Source organism: Fundulus heteroclitus, chromosome 24 (genome assembly GCF_011125445.2).
Source record: "Fundulus heteroclitus isolate FHET01 chromosome 24, MU-UCD_Fhet_4.1, whole genome shotgun sequence".
NCBI lineage: Eukaryota > Metazoa > Chordata > Actinopteri > Cyprinodontiformes > Fundulidae > Fundulus > Fundulus heteroclitus.
The window spans coordinates 10,159,404-10,180,886 of record NC_046384.1 but is presented as its reverse complement, the minus strand read 5'-3'; the positions used below and the strand labels follow the sequence as shown (position 1 = coordinate 10,180,886).

The following is a 21,483-nucleotide window of genomic DNA, read 5'->3' as shown; positions in this document are numbered from 1 at the left end:
AAATTTGCTTAACTTTTTGCCACTTCCCAAATTAACCCAACCATATAGTTGATTACACTTGCAAACCGTACTAATACTAATTTGTCGATCTTCATTTTGCAAATAGAAGAGAAAACAGGCCTGCAGCATCACCGGTCCTCCAGTTAACAAAAAGCACAAAGTGCTTTTCCACACATCGACCCACTGCGTGACACCAATCCATCAGGAATGTTTCCAGTTAAAGTCCCACATGTGTTTAGCAAACTCCTCAGATTGACGTTTGTGATGGTAGGGCACAAGAGAGTTTTGTAATTGCTTTAACCTTTACTGCCGTCCTGCTTGGTGCCAAGATATCTTGGAGCCACCAAGTTATAAACTGCAGCTTTACTGTGATGTGCTCTTATTTTTCCCATTTTGAAGAGTGGCTATAAGAAATGGGGTTCAGAGTCCCATCGTTTCTACGCCTCAGGCAAACAAAGCCTGAACCGCCATGTAAAATCTCCCATAAACCGCTCGAGAGTGAAAAGAGAAATACAGAAAATGTTGTTACATTTCTTTAATATTGGTTATGAGGTGAAAAAACATGAAAAAAAGAACAAAACAAAAAAATACCTAATGTTGAATTAATTTCTTTCATTAATCTATTCAACTTATGGGGTGCATGTTTCCACAATGTTTAGAGTGAGATCTTATAAACATGAAAATTGAATTTGGATATATGTTTTTTTTTTTAATAAATAAATAAAAATTACACAAATACAAACTCAATTTGTGGCATCGGAATACAACGGCCTTGCAAAAGTATTCACCCCACTAGCATTTTTCATATTTTAATTGTTCACAACCTGGAATTAAAATGGATTGTTTGAGAGTTTGCACCATTTCATTTTAGGAAACTGCATTTTTATTTTGAAGCAAACAACAAATGGGACAAAATAACAAAAATGTCTCCCTATAAAGTCAATACTTTGTAGAGCAGGGGTCACCAACATGGTGCCACCAGGTAGCCCCGAGGACCACATGTGGTGCCCACAAGCCTGTTCTAAAAAAAGCCCAATCCACCTGTGAGCTGCATCTAAAACTTTATTTTATTCTCCGTTACTCTTTCTGCTTATTCACACTTGCATTTATATAGATTTTAAAATGACAATATCTATAACAAAGCATGAAAATGTGTTTATTTTACATAAAGGTAAGGTGAACTCTTACTCTTTAGTTCAAAGGTCAGTACAGGTAGGTTTTTGTGACCCTGTACCAACGAAGCAGTTCTCAGTTTCAAAAAGGTTGGTGATGCCTGTTGTAGATCCTTTAGCAGCCATTGCAGTGGCAGGTGTCACTGGATCTCACCACGTCTGGTTTTTGCCTATTCCTCAAGGCTAAACTGCTCCAGCACCTCCATGTTGTATGGTTTTCACAGAGATCATCAAGTAATGATCTCTTAGTGACGCTAAGTGATGTTCTGGTTAGGGTTATTAATCCAATCTTAATTGGATTAAGGTCTGAACTTTGACTAGGCCATTCCAACACATTTAAAGTCTCCCCTTACACCTATTGAGAGTTGCTTTAGCATTCTGCTTCTGGTAGTTATCCTGCTGCAAGGTGAGCCTCCCTCTCAGTCTCAAATCACAGGCAGACTCACAGGTTCTGGTCCATATCCCTGTATTTAGCACCATCCATCTTTCTCTGGACTTAGATCTGGTGCCAGAATTTGGTGAATGTTTTCCTTGATGGCCAGAAAGTTAAATTTTAGTCCCGTCTGACCAGAGCACCTTCATCCAGACATTCGGGGAGTTACCCATGTCCCTTTTTGGCAAATTCAGCATGTGCCTTTTTCGTTTGTTACACCAAGAAATGGCTTTTTTTCCTGCCACTCCTCCGTAAAGCCCAGCTCCATGGAGCATACGGCTTATGGTTCCTCCAGGTTCTGCTGTGGAGCTCTGCAGCAGAACCTGGAGGATCGTCATGGTCTTCATGGTGAGATTCCTCTTGCTTAGTGGTGCTGCAGCCTCTGGAGCCTTTCAGAGAATTTGTGCATTTATACACTTTTTATAGGAATTATGGGACTATTGAGCTAACTGGCTGCACCAGAACGTTGTTCGGCCTTCATAGCAAAGGCGTTGTCTACATATGCACATGCAAACTTTCCGTTTTTAATATCTTGAAATGCCTTTTCTCATTTCACTGCACTAACTTAGACTATTTTGTGAATATCCCTCACATAAAATGAAAGTTAAAACACATTTATGCAACAAAACGGGTGAAAAGCCAGGGAGGGGGCGAACTTTCTTCTCGCCTCTCCTCAGCTATGCCCGATTTGTTTAACACAACTTAAAGACGACCACATGCAGGGCGGTGCAACAAAACAAACACACACACACACACACACACACACACACACACACACACACACACGGCGGGCCAGATGGACTCTCTGGCAGCGTCTACCTTGTCTCCGTCCACGAAGGTCTGGCCGTCGCTGGCTCTCCTCCAGGAGATGTCAGGCAGAGGCTCGCCCTCGGCCACGCAGGAGATCATGGCGGCGCTGCCCTCCACGGCTGTCACGTTCTTCAGCTGGGTGATGTGGGGCTGCACTGCAGGTCGGCCGCAGAGGACAAGAGGAAATAAATTAGAGACGTGAGCGTGGAGGAACGGAGAGGAAGGACAGCGGTGAGAGGACGGAGGGAGCAGGAGTGAAACTGTCAAGCATGCGCTGCAACTCATAAAGTAGAGTAGACGAAGGCTGCACCGTGGGGTTTAGACGCTGAGCTGATGCATGACTTTGCGCTGACAATATAGGCCAAGATCATTTGTACGCTGCAGTCAGACTTCACAAGTTTGATATAGTGAGCTAGAATGGCCTTTTGTCCCTTCATGCTCTGATTCTGAAGGCCTGAACGGCGACAGGAAAAGTTGTTCAAGTTTCGAGGCACAAAGCGCCTTGTTGTAGCCTCACAGCTTTTTTTTTTTTTTTTTTTTTTTGTTGAATAAATATCGATTTTTGTCTGGGAAGATGCCTCTCCAGCACCGTGTGATTTGCTTTTGACGCAGAGCGAGCACTAAGAGCAGATAAGTGCTGGAGAGAGCCGGCCCCTCCTCGCCTCCACCTGATAAGGTGCACTAAGCAAGCCCTGACACCCGATGCATGTCAAGGGCACGGAGCGTGCCGCATGAATCATGGATTACTTTTTTCCTCTCCCCTATAGACACACACACACACACAACCACGCTCCATGTAAATCCTCACCAGACGGCTGGCAAAGGAGCAAGGCATTAAAATCCAAACGGAGAAGAGTGACTGGTGCTCTGAAGGTGGAGTCCTGGGACTGTTTGGCCAATTTCACATGGCCTCAGCCTCCGGGTGGAGGAGGCATCTCCAGGGATTTGGAGGGCTTGTCAAAACACGAGGGGGGTCACACAAACATACACGGCAGCACACATCTGTATTATTTTACCTCCCAGCACCTTCAGTAAACAGATCAATGATGTGAGAATAGAAACCGGTTGTGGGTAAATAAATACCGACCTGAGATGGTTTTAGCAAAAGCAAACCTGACGCCACCTTTCGTTAATGAACGCTGGGATGCTACAATCTGCAACTACGGACATTTTTAAGGGAGAGCTGCAGTAAAAAAAAAAAAAAAAAAGTGCCACAACATTGACACAACTGGACTTTGACTAGGCCCCATCAAAAAACGTATTTTGAGCCTTCCAGTGTTTGATGTGCAGCTTTTTTCCCCCACAAATAACACATTTTTCATAATTTCCTTAACTTTATTTTACGATTTTAAACATGTAAGGATGCAAATTCCTTTTCAAGGCACCGAGCCTCCAAGAAAATCAGCTAGACCCATAACCAGCTTATCAAACGCTAAGCTGCCATTTCTAGCAAAGGTACGTCATGAGCCATGCAGGATTTAAGACACTCCAGCTTAGATCGTGATTTATTCAAACCGCTCTTTCCAAAGACAAATATTTACACACCAACCAAATACATCTCTCTAAAACACAAACCTGGATTGAACTTGATTCCCCTACAATGTTAAATAATTTAAGGTTCCAGAGCAGAGAGTTGAGGGACAGTTTCCTGAACGTTGTGCAGAAAATTAGTCCATCAGCTGACTTATGTCCTCAGCTCGTCACCGAACTCGACTGAAACCCAATAATGACCAGTTCATTTAATTAATTTGCGCTCCAGCTTTAAAACATGCTTTAACAAGAGGTGTTTCTACACTTCCTCAAGGTCTGAAGCGACTTTTCATCTCCTCAGATGAAAAGTCGCTGATTACGATGTTCAGGAAGAACCCAGGAACTGAGAGTTATGTGCAGCAAAATTAAAATTAAATTAAAACCTGCTGGCTTGACTAAAACAGACCTCTGTCCACATGGATAATTGAAATGCCTTCAGGAGAAAAGGTCAATGGTCAGAACAAATAAATATGGAGGACAGGAAGCATCTATTTTTCTAAGCATAGATAATTTCTGCACCTGTCAAGCATAGTGGTGGCAGCAATAGGCTGTGGGGCTTTTGTGTGTGCTTTCAATGACATCCAATAAGTGAAAAGCTAAAATTTAATATTGATAAGATAAAATAATGATGGAAAAGAACTTCTTCCATATTCTATACATCCATCAACAGCTGGATGGAAATGGATAGAGCTTTCTAGTAGCAACGATGTCATCTCTGTTAAAAATCTGAGAAATATGCTTAAAAGGTGATTGTTCTCCAGCAAACCAACCAATTTTAAGGTGCATAGCCACATTATCTGACTTTTTTTAAGTATATATGTCAGTAGCTCAAGATTATCACGTCCTGCTGGCGTATCAGTTGTTATTTTGGTGTTTTACGCTTTGTTTATGCTCAGTTTGTTGTTAATTAAAGCCTTTCGTGTTTATTTATAATAACACCGGAAGTACGACACTGCGCATGTGAAGCAGGCGTTAAAACAAGGAAGCGGCTAACGGCTATTAGCATCTCCCAGAGAAACAATGAAGAAAGATCCAATATCTAGTGAAATAAAGCGTAAAATATATGATTCCAAGAGGGAAAAGACAGGAATGTCTCTGGGAATCCAGTCTGAACGTTGGCGTTCACTGAAGCGGACGCTAAACCTGCCGAGGCTCAGATGTGACGCAGAGTTGACTGACATGAGTAAATGTTCTGATATGAGGCTCTTAAAGTTGCTGTAGATCGTTTTATTTAATTAATAACTGTTGGTCTTCAATCACGCTGACCTGCTGCTTTACTATGAGGCATTGCAGAGGGTCAGGCTTCGTCTGGCGTTATTTAAAGTTGATTTATTAATTAAGCAAACAAGCATTATGATAGTTCTGCGATACTGTCACTAGATGGCGCCACACCTGTTTATATTTGTTAATCACGCCCAAGAGCAAAGTATCTTTCGGCTCAAAAAGAACCATAAAACATTATCCGGATGGACGCTTGGTGATTATAATCTTATTTTATCATGATCAAATGGTTTTTGGTCTTTTTTATATACATATAACGTGGCTGTATATCTTTCAGTGAAAATATGACCTCTACAGAAAAGGGAAGATGCAGCTAGATTAATGAGTTAAGCTTGGGAATTGTTTTGCAACTTGCTAATGAGCATTTTAACTCATCCAATATTAAAATTAATTGAATTTGTTTTGTCAGCTGAAAAGCTAATGGAGATTCGTGCCCTGATGAGTGTATGTAAACTTCTGACGCCAACTAGAGCTCCAAGTAGAAACAAACTCAGATCACAAGGAAATAAATTAACAGTAAGTGCGTCCAAAATCCGCATAAGTTGGAAACTAAGCACCGACATCAAGGGTTTGGACGCTCAAAGCTCTCTGCAGGTGTGCTCTGGAGCCAAGTTAGTCGTCTTTAAATTATAAAAAAAACAGAACGACATAGAAACATCTCACGCTGGCACGAGAAAACACAAAAAAAGACCTGCAGCAGCGGCCGTCAGGACGAGAAATGCTACACAGAAGCTACCTTTTCATGCCGCTGCCATCTGGCAGAGGAAACGTGTTCGGCGGGACCAACAGAAGCAGAAGTTTCTGCTCCAAAATGAAAATTAGTTGCATGTCTGAGCAGCGGTTAGAGAAGAGTTTGACTTTTCACATGCAAAACAAAAGGTTTGTGGAGCTTTATGCTCAAGATGCGCATCCATGAGTGTTGCTAAAGAACTGATTCAAAGATCAAGTATCCGTTAGCAAAATAACGGCAGAAATCTGCTTTAAACCTCTTTTTATTTCATGACAAAAGGCGACGGAGGAAGCGAGTCGAAATCACCTTAACCAATTGACCGACTCACTTTAAGGCATCATTATGAGACCAAATGAATACTGGGATGATTTCTGCGGAGACGAAGACGCGTGGAGCACTCAGGAAGATTGCTCACATCTATTACACCTTCCAAAAGCTTTTAAAACTTTCACAGCTCTCAGTAATACATATGTGGAGACAAAAATACCCACAAACAGGGTCTGAATTGCCGATGCACCGAGCGAGCTCTCCGTCCTCATCGTTTCTGGCGCCCGCTTGCCTCGGATACCCTTCATTGTAAAAACATGAAATGGAAAATGTCTCATTCATCAAGACGGCGCAAAAAAAAAGTCCCTCTGCTGGGAAAGTTATTAATAAAGAATTATCCGCAATATTTCCAGTCTAAATGAGAAAAGAGCCGAGCGCATTTAGATGAGAAGAGTCCAGAATTACACGACCTTCAAGGTTTGGGTTATTTCTACTCCGCTGAGGTTACAGAGCTCTAAATTCGTCTGATTTTAGCTTTAACCACTTTGTTATTTTTTTAAATCCAGTATAATTTGCAGCAGGTTAACAATCTCAATCATTACTATAGCTGCTTCCTTTGGTTTCTAGCTTGCAAATGGATGGAGGGGGTGGACCCTGCAACCAACAGGCTGCAGAGGTGGTCTATCCCTCTGCGGCCCGTTTTTTCCACACTTCTTTACAGGCTGGCAGATGCCGCCGTTGGTAATTCGGTTACGTGGCGACGCTCCAAGCATTCGACGGATGCGGCGGCCAGACATTCAAACGCCTGCGTGCATTCCCTGCGCGCAAACACATCCAGATGCAGGAAACTCCAGGTGTGCTTGGATCCAACCAGATCTCCTTTGAAGAACAATAGGAAACCTCATTTGACTAAAATTCCCATTTAAACAAGGGAATTTAGGTGAACATCTCCTGAAAGTGTGATTCTCCTCTCTGCAAATCTACACGCCAAACGAGAGAAGCACCTAAAGGATTTATATTTTATGTTCAAATTTTCATGACTTACAATTGAATCAAGATATTTGCAATCACTACATTATTAGAGATATCTTGTTTTCCTCAGTCTTGCATCAGACTAAACGTTCATTTTCCTGTTTAGGGATTTCCAAAACTACTTCTGTTTGACAAACTGTAGATCAGTGAGAGAGATAATCTGCTATTACTGTCTTAAAATTAGTTTGGGAAAGCCCCAATAATGATGTAGGGGTTTTGTAAATGGAGCTCACTCATCTAAAAACAGGCTCAGGTCTGTTTTAAGAAATCTTAAATTAATAAATAAGCTTTATGCACAGGAGCTAGATGGTGGGAGGCAACAAAAACTATCAATCGTGAACCTAAAACTAGGAATATCAGGAGAAAGAGGTGACTGACTAGATTAACCCTATAGGTCTCCGTCGAATATCTCAACACATTTGTCCATAAGGGAAAAAAATGTCCGCATCCAAAAAAAAATACTTCAAATACATTTTTTTCAATCATTAAAGGCCACTGTGGTTGGCAAATGTACCGATTTCTGACTGAAATTAAATGCTGACACAATTTCCATAAAATACATTTGAAGATATTTCATTACTCGTAGCAGTGGCGTCTTGTCAGTAGGGGGCGCCCAGGTGCCGTCTCGTCAAAATCTCAGACAGCAAAAAAAGCGTAGAGCGTAAATATAAATGACAAAATAAAAGGTAATTATCACATCTGTTCTCTCAAGTCTTATTTTTCAACCTTCCCATCCCACCTTAGGTTTATTTTATAGCTTTTGTTTCTGTGTAGGCCTGAAAGCCCCACAATGGTGAGGGAGGCCAGATAGATGAGCATGTATGTATGCTCTAACACTTTTAGCTTCCATGTGACTTCTTTCTGGTTTCTAATTGGTTACTTAAAGATTCTCCTCGGGGCGCAGCTCTCTGCACCCATGGCCAATCAGAGCTTTTTGTCTCATGCTTCATCCAATCAGATTAATTCATCAGATCTGTCAACCAGAGTCCCACCCCTGGCAGCTCATATGCGCAGGCGCTAATGTCACGTTAAGCAAACAGGAGAGTAAGACGACAACAACGAAAAGACAGGAGAGAATGGTGCAGCAACAGAAAATGTCATTTATTTATCAAAGAATAATTTAAAGAGGCTTTCAATGATAGAAAAGACTGGCTAAAGAAACTTGGACTGGACCTAAAAATGAACGGGGATAGATTTTTGCACCCCCACAAAAAAAATAAAAAATAAAATACAACTATCAACAGCCACTGATTATTAGTAAAATAATCCCTACTACTACTACTACTACTACTACTACTACTAATAGCACAGAGATTGGTTGTTTAATAGAAGCAACCGATGTGTCACTACATAATTTGTTTTGTCTTCTTTAAGATTTAAACATTTCAGGTCTGTTAAAAAAAATACAAAATGTCAGTATTTTTTCACTTTAGCTGATTGAGTCTTTAAAAACTAATCCACTGAAAAATATTGATATTCATATTTCAATAGATTGTATGTTTGTATGAATGGTTATATTGAAAAAGTCAAAATAATTTCCATGATGGGAAAAGGTTTTCAGAAGTAAAAATATGTTCTGTGGTTACATTTAGTGTTTTTAAGTAAACCCAAGGCTACATTTAAGGTTAATCGATTGTAGAACTTAATCTCAAAACCTTTCAAGTTTTTTTTTTTTTCCCCCACCATCTGATGTAAGACAAAAAATGCATTTGAAGCATCAGCATCATCCAGCCGACTGGAACAAACTCCTCTCTGCTGGTTAGCTTACGACTCTTTTTATCACTATGATTACAGTTTATGGTATCAGTTAGAAGCCAGGCATTAGATTATTATATTTGTGATGTAAACCATCAGCCTTATTGCTTAAGAAGCAGTTTAAATCTTCACACCACCTTGTAAAAAAAGCAATTAAATGTCTAAAGACAAGAAAGTAGGATAAACACACTCCTCGACTGCTTGAAATAATAGCCGCTGCACAATTAAAGCTGGAAAAAGGTCCCATTTTCAGATAAGCGTTATTTTTACCCTCTCTGTTGGAAGATTTGATGTTACATAAAGCTCTTATCCCACCCACAGACAGGCATCGGAAAGCAAAATATTCAACTTGCCGCATCTGATGGGCCTAATGCGTGTTATTTGTTGTTTTAGCCGTGCAGATCCATAAAACAAATGTCAGCACAGATTCTCCCGCCTGTATCCAGCGCTGTTTCTCCTAACGCCTAAGAGGCTTTAATGATAAAACCCACCGTCAGACCTGTTCTGCTACATCATCTACATTTTTCAGTTTATTTACAAAAGTGGTGGAAACTGATGTTTGTCTAATGCGGCTCTTTGGCTCATACGTCACGTTTCCACTCATTAGAGGAACGTTGTGATGTGAAAACCAGATATTGTGTTTCACGCACTGGTGGCAAAACCTTAAGATAAGACGTGGTAAAACGCTCAGATTTTGTCTGCAGAGATCTAAATCTCCCATGTCTTTAACACAAACTGCTCATGATATTAATCCTGATCGCTGATGGAAGAAAAAGACATCTTAGCTGTGGATTTAGTATTCAAACCTTTGCAATTCCTCCTGCAAATAACCTCTTGTGCATCTTCCTTCCTGGTTTCTCTGGCCCTTGGCTTCACCTGTAGCTCCTAATTGAATTTAGTGTACATAAATATATAAGTATAATCTGTATAATCTGTAAAAAATCTAAATATCTGGCCCCAACTTCCTTCGGTTTCTTTAAATAAAACTTCACAAACGGCAAAACAAGGTGATGCCAGAGTTATGACGAGTGGCAATGAGTATTTTCTACTCAAGCCATCCCACAGTTTTTTTTTAAAAAGTGTTCAAAAACCAGTCAATCACCCCTTTATACTGTTATTTTCATTAAAGTTCTTTTAATGAGATGCTGGATACAACAAAAGGTTATTTTCTCCAGTCAAACGGAGCACATACTAGCATCCCCCCACCTGTTCCTTCAAGCTGTCAGTCAGCTATGTATGATAGGTGAATGGGAAGAAAAATCCTGTCAATTTTCCCCTGTTTAAAATATCCATGGCCTAGCTAACTTGGAAACTGCAAATAATATTTTTTTCACTATTAGGTTATTAGCTATACACAATTAAATGTCATTTTGTGTTGGAGTAAGGCCCCCCCAGAAGGCTTTTCAAAGCTTTCTGGTCCTTTAGCTAAAGCGAGAGCTGTGTCTGTATTCTCAGAACAAAAGCAAACTTGTTCTGAGTGCAGGTTGGACTCTGTTAGAGCTGGCCCTCGTTGACAACTGTGTTTTTTTGTGTGTTGTTTCTGAACAAGATCTCAATGTGAAATCTTGAAGAGAAAGGTGTCAGGTGTTTGAGCAGAAGATTTCTGCTAGAAACCATTGATATAGGCCACTGTTGTTTAAAATAAATAAATCACATATTGTTGCCATACGTTGATTTCTTTAACCACTGTCGATGTCTGCTTTAACCACAGTATCTTTTATAAAAACTGATTATTTGTTCTTGAAATCTCTGTGTTCTTCTAACAGGTTCTTGTTGCATTTTCCTTGATGAAAGCAGATAACATGATAATAGTTCAGTTTCTGAAAATTGGCATCCATGTAGTTATAGTAGGACATCTGGACTAACCCACTAACATCATAAAAGTATGTTTTAATCTAATTTATTGTTGTTGACCTGTTTAAACTTGATGTAGACTAGCATGATACGTCCTAACAAGGCTAGCAGCTAGCTTCTCAGGTTCCCACCACTTATATTAAAAACAAGTCCTTAAAAACAAGTCAGAAATTCTTATTACTTTCCACTTTAAACTGGAAAACATTCAATTCTTGAACCCAAGGAAATAATCCTGCTAATTAAAAAAAAAAAAAAAAACATGTTTTGTTTGCTGTATTTAGGCACACAGCAAAGCCTGACCTGAGGCTAGCATGCTAACATGTTAGCATAAAGACAAAGTTTGGTTTTAGGCTCACTATTGGTGTTGGGAATAAAAGACTAAAATGGTTCAGTTTTAGCTAAATCATAGAGGTCTTCATTTAGTTCATTGAGAACTAAATGTGTAAAACACATTAGTGACCAAAGTATGTGAAGCTGCAGGCAATTTGCTCAGCAGGGTGAAAAAGTTAGCGAGTCGCTAACGTCATTTTTATTTGAATTAGCATACAATTTGAGTAACTTTCACTGAAGAACTGCTGAAAAGTGTCAGCATGGACCAAACGGAGGTAGGAACTCAGACATCCCTGAAGCCACGCTGCTGGCGTGTCTAACCCAGAGGTGCAGCACATGGAGAAGCTCCTTCACGACGTTGGATTTGTTTCTTCCAGCTACACACGACTCAGGAGCCTGAAAGCAAGACGAGTCGGAATAATCCCTGAAGACTGACAGACCGGCAACATTTACAGCTCAAGGGCCGCTTCAGGAGAAACTCTGTACCAGCTCTGGGGCCCAAGATGTCGACGTGTTAAAGTCTATAAATGTGGAATAAGAATGAGCAGGCCTCAAGCAGTCACTCAGAAACATACGTGGCAGCACATGGACCTTGATCTACACACCGAAACTTGACAAAAGGGCTCCGACTTTTCTAGAAAACTGAATTTAAAATATGTTGGGTGTGTTATATTATCTGATGGCGAATAAAGAGCGCTCACACACACACATATACCTGCAAACATCGTGTCTAATTTACAGTAAATGACCCGTTTTCATTCCGCCTTTGCTGTCAAGGGTAATAAAACTAACTTACAACGGCATTTCCCCACAGTGCAGTCAAAAAGGAGAGCTCCTCCCTGCTCCTTAGCTTCTTCATTAAAATGTGCATTTTGAAGAACAAGCGTTTCTCACATCTTGAAAGGACGTTGATGACTACAGCGAACCTCTCCGCATATTTCCATGAGAGGAATATCAGAGTGATCTGCGAGGAAATAGCCAGCAGGTTCATGAAATTATAAATTGAATTTTTTTTCTTTTTTTTATGGAGGGAGCGAAGCAGTAGAAATGTGGAGCAATAAATGAGATATTTCTCTTCAGCGCAGATACATCACACAGACGCAGCCATTGTTGGTGGTGTGGGCTGGGGGCCATATTTTGGACTCTGATGCTTTTAAAAAAATATATGTTTTTTTGTTTAAACGAAAATTGAGAGCATCCTCACAATAAAACCTTATGGATAAACATAAAACACACCTGACTGTAATGGATAATGATATTACGTTTGGATTTGCTGGAGGTAAAGGTAAAAATAATGACTTTTTTTTAATATAGTTTTTATTTTAGTTTAAATAAATAGATAAGTGAGGTTGTTAACCCCGACTTATCCAGTTTTCATTTAAACTACCAGGTTTTTGAGATCTCTCTTTGGCTCTCTCTACTGTAATATTAGAAATATAGGTATATATTTAAACATTTAACCTTTTTTTGCACCACTATATATAAAAATGAGGGCCTACATGCCTCCACTTGCTTTAATCTCTTCTATCCTGCGTTCAGCTTCCCTATATATGTAAGATAAATAGACGCCACAGACCCCAACCCCAGCAAAGATAGCAACTTTAATGATATTTAGTGTCCTTACCAAACACTTTGAGGAAGAGCTCTCTTTCCTGAGAGCCCGCCTTGTTGGTGGCCTTGCAGGAGAAAGCTCCTCCGTCGGCCTGGCGGATGTTGCGGATGGTTAACATGCTGCGTCCTCCTTCCAGCCTGCTGAAAATGTACTTGTCTGAGGGCTCCAGCTGCTGCCCCTTCCTGCACAAACGGAGAGCAGAGGAAGGGAGATGAGTGAGGACAGAAACTCACACCTGACACTGTTCATACTCTCTTAAAAAGAGGATAATACATTCATAAAAATTAATCTGATGCCTTTATATTATGTCCTTAAAAACAAGCCTTTTCATCTTCTCACTCAGAGTTTCGCTCCTTGTGTGTTTTTTTTGCGTACAACAACCGATGGACTGCAGCACTTACTAAAATGACTCCTCTGATGCACGGACTGCTGTGCTGACTTAGTGTCTTTTCTTTATATTGGACTCTGTTGGAAAATTAATCAAGGGAGGGGGATAAAAAACAACAGAAAACAACCAGCTAAATTGATCCATGTCTATTTTTAAGCTTGGGAGCAGAAGCATAATGGTGAGAAGCAGGTTTGCTGCCTCCCCCGCTCGTTTATTTGCAGCTGCTTAACCAGCCATGTAATCCATAAGGGTTAAGAGACTGTTTGCTTTTTGGTTGGGGGTAAATCTGACATTTTCCCCATACTTGTACAAATTTAGACCAGCTCATGGGTGATGCACCTTCAGATTCAATTTTAGCACTCGTTCTTCTTTGGTCTCCCAGCAGCTGCAGCTACACCTGCTAATATCTGCCTAATCTGTCTTGCAAAGGTTCTCCAGATCCTTCAGGCTGTGTTTTTTTTTTTTTTTGGTCTTTAATTGTGTCTCAAACCTGGTTGTATGGGATTTTTTTGAAACATTTTAGTCAGACCTACATTTTTTCTCTATGTTTGATTCTTCATAACCTCTCTGAAAACTAAGATTACTGTTAGAGGATGCAAATTAATAAATGTCAGCACGACTGACAGCTCTGCTTTATTTCTGGCTCTTTCAGTTTCCCTTTATTAGATTTTTTTTCTCTCCCAGTATATATCCAACGAGACCAAAGGCTGAGATTGAATCAAAAGGTGTTTGCAAATGTTTGTTTATTTTACAATTGAAACGTAAAGGTTAGACGTTAGATTAAAGGCGGGTAAAGTCATTATTTTCACTATAACCTGCCATTTTGACAGGGAATAGTAAACCTATAATAACACTGTACATTGATTTAGGCAGACACCCTGTCTACTTTTAAGACTAATCTTAAAACTTTCCTTTTTGACAAAGCTTACAGTTAGAGTGGCTCATGTAACCCTGAGCTATCTCTATAGTTATGCTGCTATAGGCTTAGGCTGCTGGGGGACATCAGGGTCTATTTTTATCACTATGCTGATTTCTCCTACTGCTCTCCAATTGTCTTCTCTAACCCCCAGTGGGTCGAGGCAGATGACCGTTCATACTGAGCCTGGTTCTGCTGGAGGTTTTTCCTTCCCGTTAATGGGGAGTTTTTCTTTCCAATGTCGCTTCATGCTTGCTCAGTATGAGGGATTGCTGCAAAGCCATCAACAATGCAGACGATTCTCCCTGTGGCTCTATGGTTCCCCAGGAGTGAATGCTGCTTGTCGGGACTTTGAAGCAATCAACTGGTTTCCTTATATAGGACATTTTTGACCAATCTGTATAATCTGACCCAATCCGTAAAATCTGATTGAATTTGACTTTGTAAAGTGCCTTGAGATGACATGTTTCATGAATTGGCGCTATATAAATAAAATTGAACTGAACTGAATTGAACTTTTAGATGGCTTATACATGAGCACCTGTTTTCCACAAAAAAAACATCTTAATTATATTTTTTCAACCTAAGCATGGAGCTTTCTTTGATTAAAATAAACGGCCATCGCCAAACTGTTGATGGATTAGGCATTTAGGAGCAGAAAAATGATAAATAGAACAAGACAGTTCACAGAAGGAGGACCATTGAATAACACTGACAAAGGTCACTCGTCATTTATTGTCATGCTTTAGCAAAACATGAGCTCTATGGGTTTATGATTTTAAGATGCATTCTCGATTAAATTATCATTAGCAGGTGTGAATATCTCTGCAAAAGCTGTAGTTTTCTGCAGATTGCTGCTCTGGAGCATTCAGATTATAGTCATCTCAATGCCAAGGAGAAAAGACACCAGCAACACTGACCGAACTGGAATCACCCATCAGCCTGGGAGGCGTTAGAAGACAATTTCCAAAGTTTTTGAAGGCCATCACTCTAATATTATTCACAAGTGGGAAATCCACGCCAGGCAAGATAAACCTGTCAATCTTCCAAGGAGTAGATGACAAAGCAAATTCCCACCAAGGTATGCAATGTTCAGAGAAATTAAAAAAAAGAGCCCCATCCTGGACTCTTTGAGCCTAAGCTATGCGGTAAAGTGCATCACAGGACAACTGGGAAACAACTGAAAACGCGGGGCAGGGCAAGTTTATTTTGTATAGCACAGTACAAAGACAATGTAAAGTGATTTGCATGATTAAAACATGGGAAAACAAAAACAGAATAAAAGCGAGTTAAAAAGAACAGTTGGAAACGAATGAAGGAAAACAAAAAGCTAATAATGCTTTTAAATGCAGCTGGACTACAAACTTAAACTAATGATGTTTCAGTTTAACTAGAACAGTCCTAAAAAAAAATGTGTTTTTTAATCTTGATTTAAAGGACTTTTACAGTTTCCTAGAAGTTTGTTCCAGATCAGTGGAGCTGAAGGGAACTGAAAGTAAGTAAAACTTTCTTGAAATGAGTATATTTTTCCTTGATTTGAGCAGCTAAATAAGGCTATTTGCCAATGGCATGAGCATTCTTACCCCTAAAATAAAATAATTAGATATCCTGCACTTGAAATAAGATGATGGAGATGAATTGTTCTTATTTGAAGTGCAAAAATCGTATTCCATTGGCAAATAGTCTTATTTACCTGTTCAAATCAAGGAAAAATACACAAATTTCAAGAAAATTTTACTTACTTTTAGTTCCATTTTGCAGTGTAGGAACTAAATGCTGCTTCTCCATGTCTGGTTCTGGTTCTGTTTATCCAGAGTAAACATTATGTAGAAGGATTGACTGGAAAATGTTCTTCTCTCTTAAAAGGAACATGGCAGAATGTTCGATATCTGGACCACAAGACTTCTGGAATATCGTCCTTTGGAAAAGAAATACGGTCTTAACGGGCTTCGTCATGTTTGCTGAAAAACGTTTCCACAAATGATGATTACCAGGGTACCTCACAGTAACACTGATTCCTCTATACACCACTGTGTTGTAGGGTTAAGTGCTGTACATTGCTCATCTGACACTTAATGATTGGGGCACAGAAGGGTCAAGAAGAGGGAAATGATCCCAAATCTCTGCAGGTGTTGCAGGGAGGCAGTCAGTGTCCAGACCCCAGCCTGGCTGAGATGCTGCGGCAGGACCTCAAGAAGGGAAATGTCTGCAAACCTTAATGCACTGAAGCAATGATATAAAGGACTATGGGTTGTTCATAGTTTTTGCTTTTTTTCCCTAAACAAAAGTGAAACTCAAGGTCAGATTTGCAGAATTGTAGAGACCCAATGAGACCAGATGATTTTCTTTTATTGTTTCTGGACATATAAGCCCAAGAATTGCACGCATGCTTATCTGAACAAGCCAAAAACTTGCAGATAATCTTAAATTGAACATATATTTAGAAAGCTATATGTGTTGTTTTAAAAAAAAAGAAAAGGGGGATTTTATGACTCTAAACAAAGCCAGTAATCCTCCATCACTATTCCTGTGACTCAGCCTCTTTGTCACGGAGGGAAAACAGGGAGGGAGGGTAATTTAAAGTCGACAGAGGAAACACCAAAGCAAAGTAATAATAACTTTACGAGCCGAAGAGGAAATGAAGAGAGGCCTCATCTTTGGAGCGGACAGACTTAGATGTGCCGTAGCAGTGAATGTCATACTGACTGACTGCTGGCAGGTAGTCTATTACCAAAGAGGCGCGGCGGAGGAGGTGAAACCTCGCTCTGACAGGAAAATGCAGCGGTGAGGCTGGAATACGCTGGGAGGAGTGAGATCAGAAGCAAAAACTAAATTGGGTTGTGATTTGTTGTTCACGTCAAAGCCGTTGTCTTTGTTCTGCTGCGTGCAATTTGCTTCTGAGATGTTTGAGTGACCCCGCAGGCATGAAACGCATCTCCGCCGTTCCAGAGTCAGCAGGCCTGTTGATTATCTTCTGCAGAAATGTGTTTTTATTTGATAATTGCAATACGGACGCATACCCCAACGAGCTCTGATTTAGACCTTAGCTATAGTAATATTCGCAAAAACTGAAACAGACTTTGAACCTAAATATTTTCCAGTCCCTTTTACTTTCTGTAGCAGTTTAGTCAGATTTTATGGGGGGAGCCGGAGTATATAAAATCAAGAGATTATAATGAAATTTTATGCCTAAGGTGACCAGATTTTAAACCAGAAATATCCCTCCATGCATTCACACCCATCACGGCTGTGAGGGGCCAGCTCTGGAGCTTCAAGAGTCTTTTTAAGTGCTGGATTAAAACAGCTTTTTTTTTTTTAAAAGACACCCAAAAACCTCCAAAGAGAATTCCTAACTTGATCCTATGTCAACATCCATTATTCTATCTTGTCTCCACCGTGCTTCCTTCACCCTATGTCACAACAGCATCCGGTCCCTGATTGGTTGACTCAAATTGACAGAAAAAGTCAGATTTTTGAAGTCCTGCGAAAGTCGCTTCGTGTCTATCGTGAGTTCGCTCTATTTGCCCAAGTTGCGTTATCCGGATTGCTAGAGATGCATCCTTCACACCACTTCGTTCCTGAATGAGCCTCTTTATGGGGATAACACGTAAATCACTCGCTCGGGTCGCGTCATCCACGTTCGGTGTGAACTCCCTTTAAAGCTATAGCTGGTAATCCTGTTCAGAAACGCTTTTTGTTATACTGGGTAAAATGGTCCTTCCATCCTGACCGTAGACAACAGATGATGTATCCACAAAAAAGGAGATTAAAAAATGTGATCTATGTGGAAGCTGCAAGCCTATAAAAACTCTGACCAATCCAGTCATTCAGAACGAATGGCAGAGATTTGTCAGAGTTTTGGTCCAGCTTTTACGCTCTTCTGTCCCTGAATTTCCACGGTTCTTATCTATTGGTTGACCCACATGCCAATCATTCTGACGCACTCAAGTAACGTCAGTGTGCGTGCTCATTCCTTGTTAGTTTCCGCTTGCTGGCTGCTCATGCACACGTCTAGTGTTTATGCATCCGGTTAGCTTAGCGATTAGCTTCAGTGTTAGCCGTTCATTGTAGCTCCGCTGCTCTCACCGTAGACTTTGAAGGCTGCTGAGAGTCGCAAGAAGCAAACCGTGTTCAAGTTTATGAGAAGAAGAGGAAGGCTTCAATACAAAGACCAGAGTGGATTTGGGAGATATTTTTTCACGCCATCCCCCTGAGGAGCAGAAGAGCAGGTAGGACGGTCTTGCGCAGTTATTAAAAAAGGGACTTTGGGTAAAAAACAGCTGATTCTACCTTTAACACGAAGGTAACAATAAACCAACAACAGCTCTATCGCCTATCCTCGCTGTGAAATCATCTACATGATTAAAGCCACACTTTTAAGCAAGTGAAAAAGACCATTCACTGATTTTACTCTAAATTAAAAGACATAGTAAGAAGACCAGATGTAGATGCAGTTTAGTTGAGAGTGGAAACTTTAGTAAAAATATCAGCTTTACACTGTTCCCAGCAGTGCAGCATTTTCAGGTTGGGTCTGTGGTTCAATGACTGACTCAAGCTGTAACTTCAGCTTTCAAAATGAGACACAGGTCAATTGCCGTCCTGCGCTGTCCTTTCACTTGCAAAGTATTATCAGTCTACTTAAAATAAAAAGGTAGGATTTCTCCTGCAGTAATAGTGAAATCTTTTAAGAGGATTAACACGTCTTTACCATTAGGGTCTTGAAATGTGGCAAAAAGAGAAACAGTTACAGCTTATGACATTTAAAACATAACGCTGCAATATTTCCCACAAATTAAATATACCTGCAGTAAATTTCTAAACAACACTTCGATTCTTGGCTGTTTTTGAGCCGAGATCTGCTCATTTCCAATCAGCTTAGTACGAGGCGTAAAATAACTCGCAGAGGAAGCTGTCGAAGCCGGGAAAGCGTGTCACAGTTACAACAGTTTGTGACATCTTTACAGTTCGCGGCGATGAAAGTAGCCGTATAAAACATTGCGTCTGTGCTACTTTTAGACCAAAAAGTAGGAAGGAAGGTGTAAAGACATAAAGCAACAAAAGAAGATGAAGCACATGGTAGGGAAAACAATATGACCTACAACTGAATCCCCATAAAGCGCTATCAACAGATGCTCAGGTGCAAAGAGCTTGTCACAATTGCCTGCTGAGTGGGAGCAAGCTAATTACTGGATGTTGGAGAGAAGAGAGGATAGCAGTGTCAACTACTCTTCAGGTGCAAATTTTCACTCTGCTGCTGCTGCGTGCCATTTGATCTTTTTTTTTTTTTGCAGCTGTTGGAGGTGATGTGTGAGGGCGGACTGCAGATTCCTTAATTGGAACAGTGAAACGATATCTCTGTTGTATGCAGCTGAACAGAACAAGCACAGGGTGTGTGTGCATTACGGGTAAATTGATACCTCCATTGACAGAAATATGAAAGTAGCGGCTGTATGGTTTCAGCTGATAAAAATTCAGTTTGCCTTCATGGACCTTAAGAGGTAAAAATGGTGAAGGAGCTATGATGCTGCGGGCCTTTAGGACAAATCCAAATACTTATATGTAATTGTTTAAAAAAGGAATTGGAAACACCAATTTTGAGTCCATTGGTTTAGGATGGCCCATTTTGTCATACGGTTCAGCAAAAAAAAGGCAAGAAAAGCTTTCAACCAGCAGAAAGTTATGTTCAGTTAACCTGACTCTAGCCAGATGTATGTCGCTCCGCCTAGCTCCACTCATCCATCTGGGACTGATCCATAGGAATGGCGTTTCAGAAGGCTGGGCCTTATCAAAAATCCTTGCATATGATTGGATAAGCCACTTGTCTGTCATCTTTATTGACGTGCTATTTCAACCACTCACACCGAAGCCAACCCGTGATGCTGATGAGAGCGACGCAGGAAAAAACAACTTTTTTTTATGTGTTTGCGGCTCTAGTGGCACACGTTTTATTGACAGTGAGCTGACAGGAAGAGGGGGGAAGACAGGCGGCAAAGCGCCGCAGGTCGGAGTCGATCCCGGGCCGACCGTGTCGAGGACTAAAGGCCTCCTAATATGGTTCACGCTAACCGCTAACCGAAAACAAAGCTTGCCAAATCCGGTCGGGAGAAGGGCGAAAACATGGTTTCCACCAACAAAAGCCTTCAGAGCCGTTCTCTGATGTTCTTTTAATGAAACAATATTAGGTAGATTGGACAACACGGAAGAAATAGCAGCATCAATGTTAACGCTTGCTTCCTCGATGCGAGCCGCCATTGTTGTCTGAATAAAAACAGTCTCACGTCACGGTCGCTTCTCCACTACGTCACATCTATGAAACTCCAGTCCTGCGTCCTGATTGGCTGGACAATAAAATTGCTTGAAGAAATCACTCTCTATGGGAGATGTCCCAGATGGATGTGAGTGAAGCTAGGCGGAGCGACATACAGCTGGCTAGGGTCAGGTTAATGGTCAGTTTAGTCGGGAGTAGAAAATGCTACGAGAAAAGGTCCTTGCACCCGTTCTCATGTTCTTGCTTTTAAGACCTGAGGACATTGCTCCTTTTATGTCAAGTCAAACACAAATGTTAACGTCATGAAGTCATAAAAACATTAAACAGTCGCTGGCTGTGACACCAGTGACAAACATTAAATTGTATCAGGTGAAAAAATCAATACGCATCAAATATGTTGGTCAGTGTTCCTGTTATTATGGACCGAAAGCAACTCTAAACAGGTATGTTTTCAGTCTTGATTTAAAGGAACTTTAAACTGTTTAGGCGGATTTGCAGTTTTCTGGAAGTTTGTTCCGGATTTGTGGAGCACAGGAACTAAATGCTGCTTCTCCATGTTTGGTTCTGGGTGTGCAGAGTAGAACCAGAACCAGAAGATCTGAGTTGACTTGAAGGTTGAGACAGCAACAGCAGGTCTTTTAATATATTTAGGGTCTAAGCCATTCAGTGATTTATAAACTAACAGAAGTATAATATTATATTATAATGTATAATAAATCACTTCTACTAACATGGTAAAACCCAATGAGACACAAAAAATTTACAGAGCCTGTATAGTTCAGTCACTTCAGTCTTTAAAAGCTGAAAATCCACAAAACACACTAAAGACAACAATCAGAACCAGAGGATTCATGTTTTGCTTGTTATTATTAAGCCAAAACATGAATTTTGCGACCTTTTCCACAGCTAATTCATCCTACTGTCAAAGCCAGACGCATTAAAAGTTGTTTCACAGTTTGATGCAGGTGGCTCAGCCTCCATCATTTCAACCAGTACAAATGGGATACTGGGAGCCAGTCTTTTATCACCCGACATCACTGCCCAATCTCCTTAATACCCGCGCGCTTGAATGAGAACAAATCCCTCCAACCAGGCATCAAAGTGT

At 40.5% G+C, this 21,483-nt stretch overlaps 1 protein-coding gene across 2 annotated transcripts in view; it reads right to left on the bottom strand.

Annotated features, from left to right (window-relative positions):
- LOC105918815 (neural cell adhesion molecule 2) overlaps window positions 1-21,483 on the bottom strand; it is a 708,733-nt gene that overhangs the window by 81,533 nt on the left and 605,717 nt on the right. For both annotated transcript variants that reach the window (XM_036128219.1, XM_036128218.1), the window contains exons 7-8: window positions 12,819-12,988; window positions 2,425-2,570 (exon numbers count right to left, since the gene is read on the bottom strand). In XM_036128219.1, the coding sequence (XP_035984112.1) occupies window positions 2,425-2,570; window positions 12,819-12,988 (316 nt within the window). The remainder of the gene's footprint in view (window positions 1-2,424; window positions 2,571-12,818; window positions 12,989-21,483) is intronic.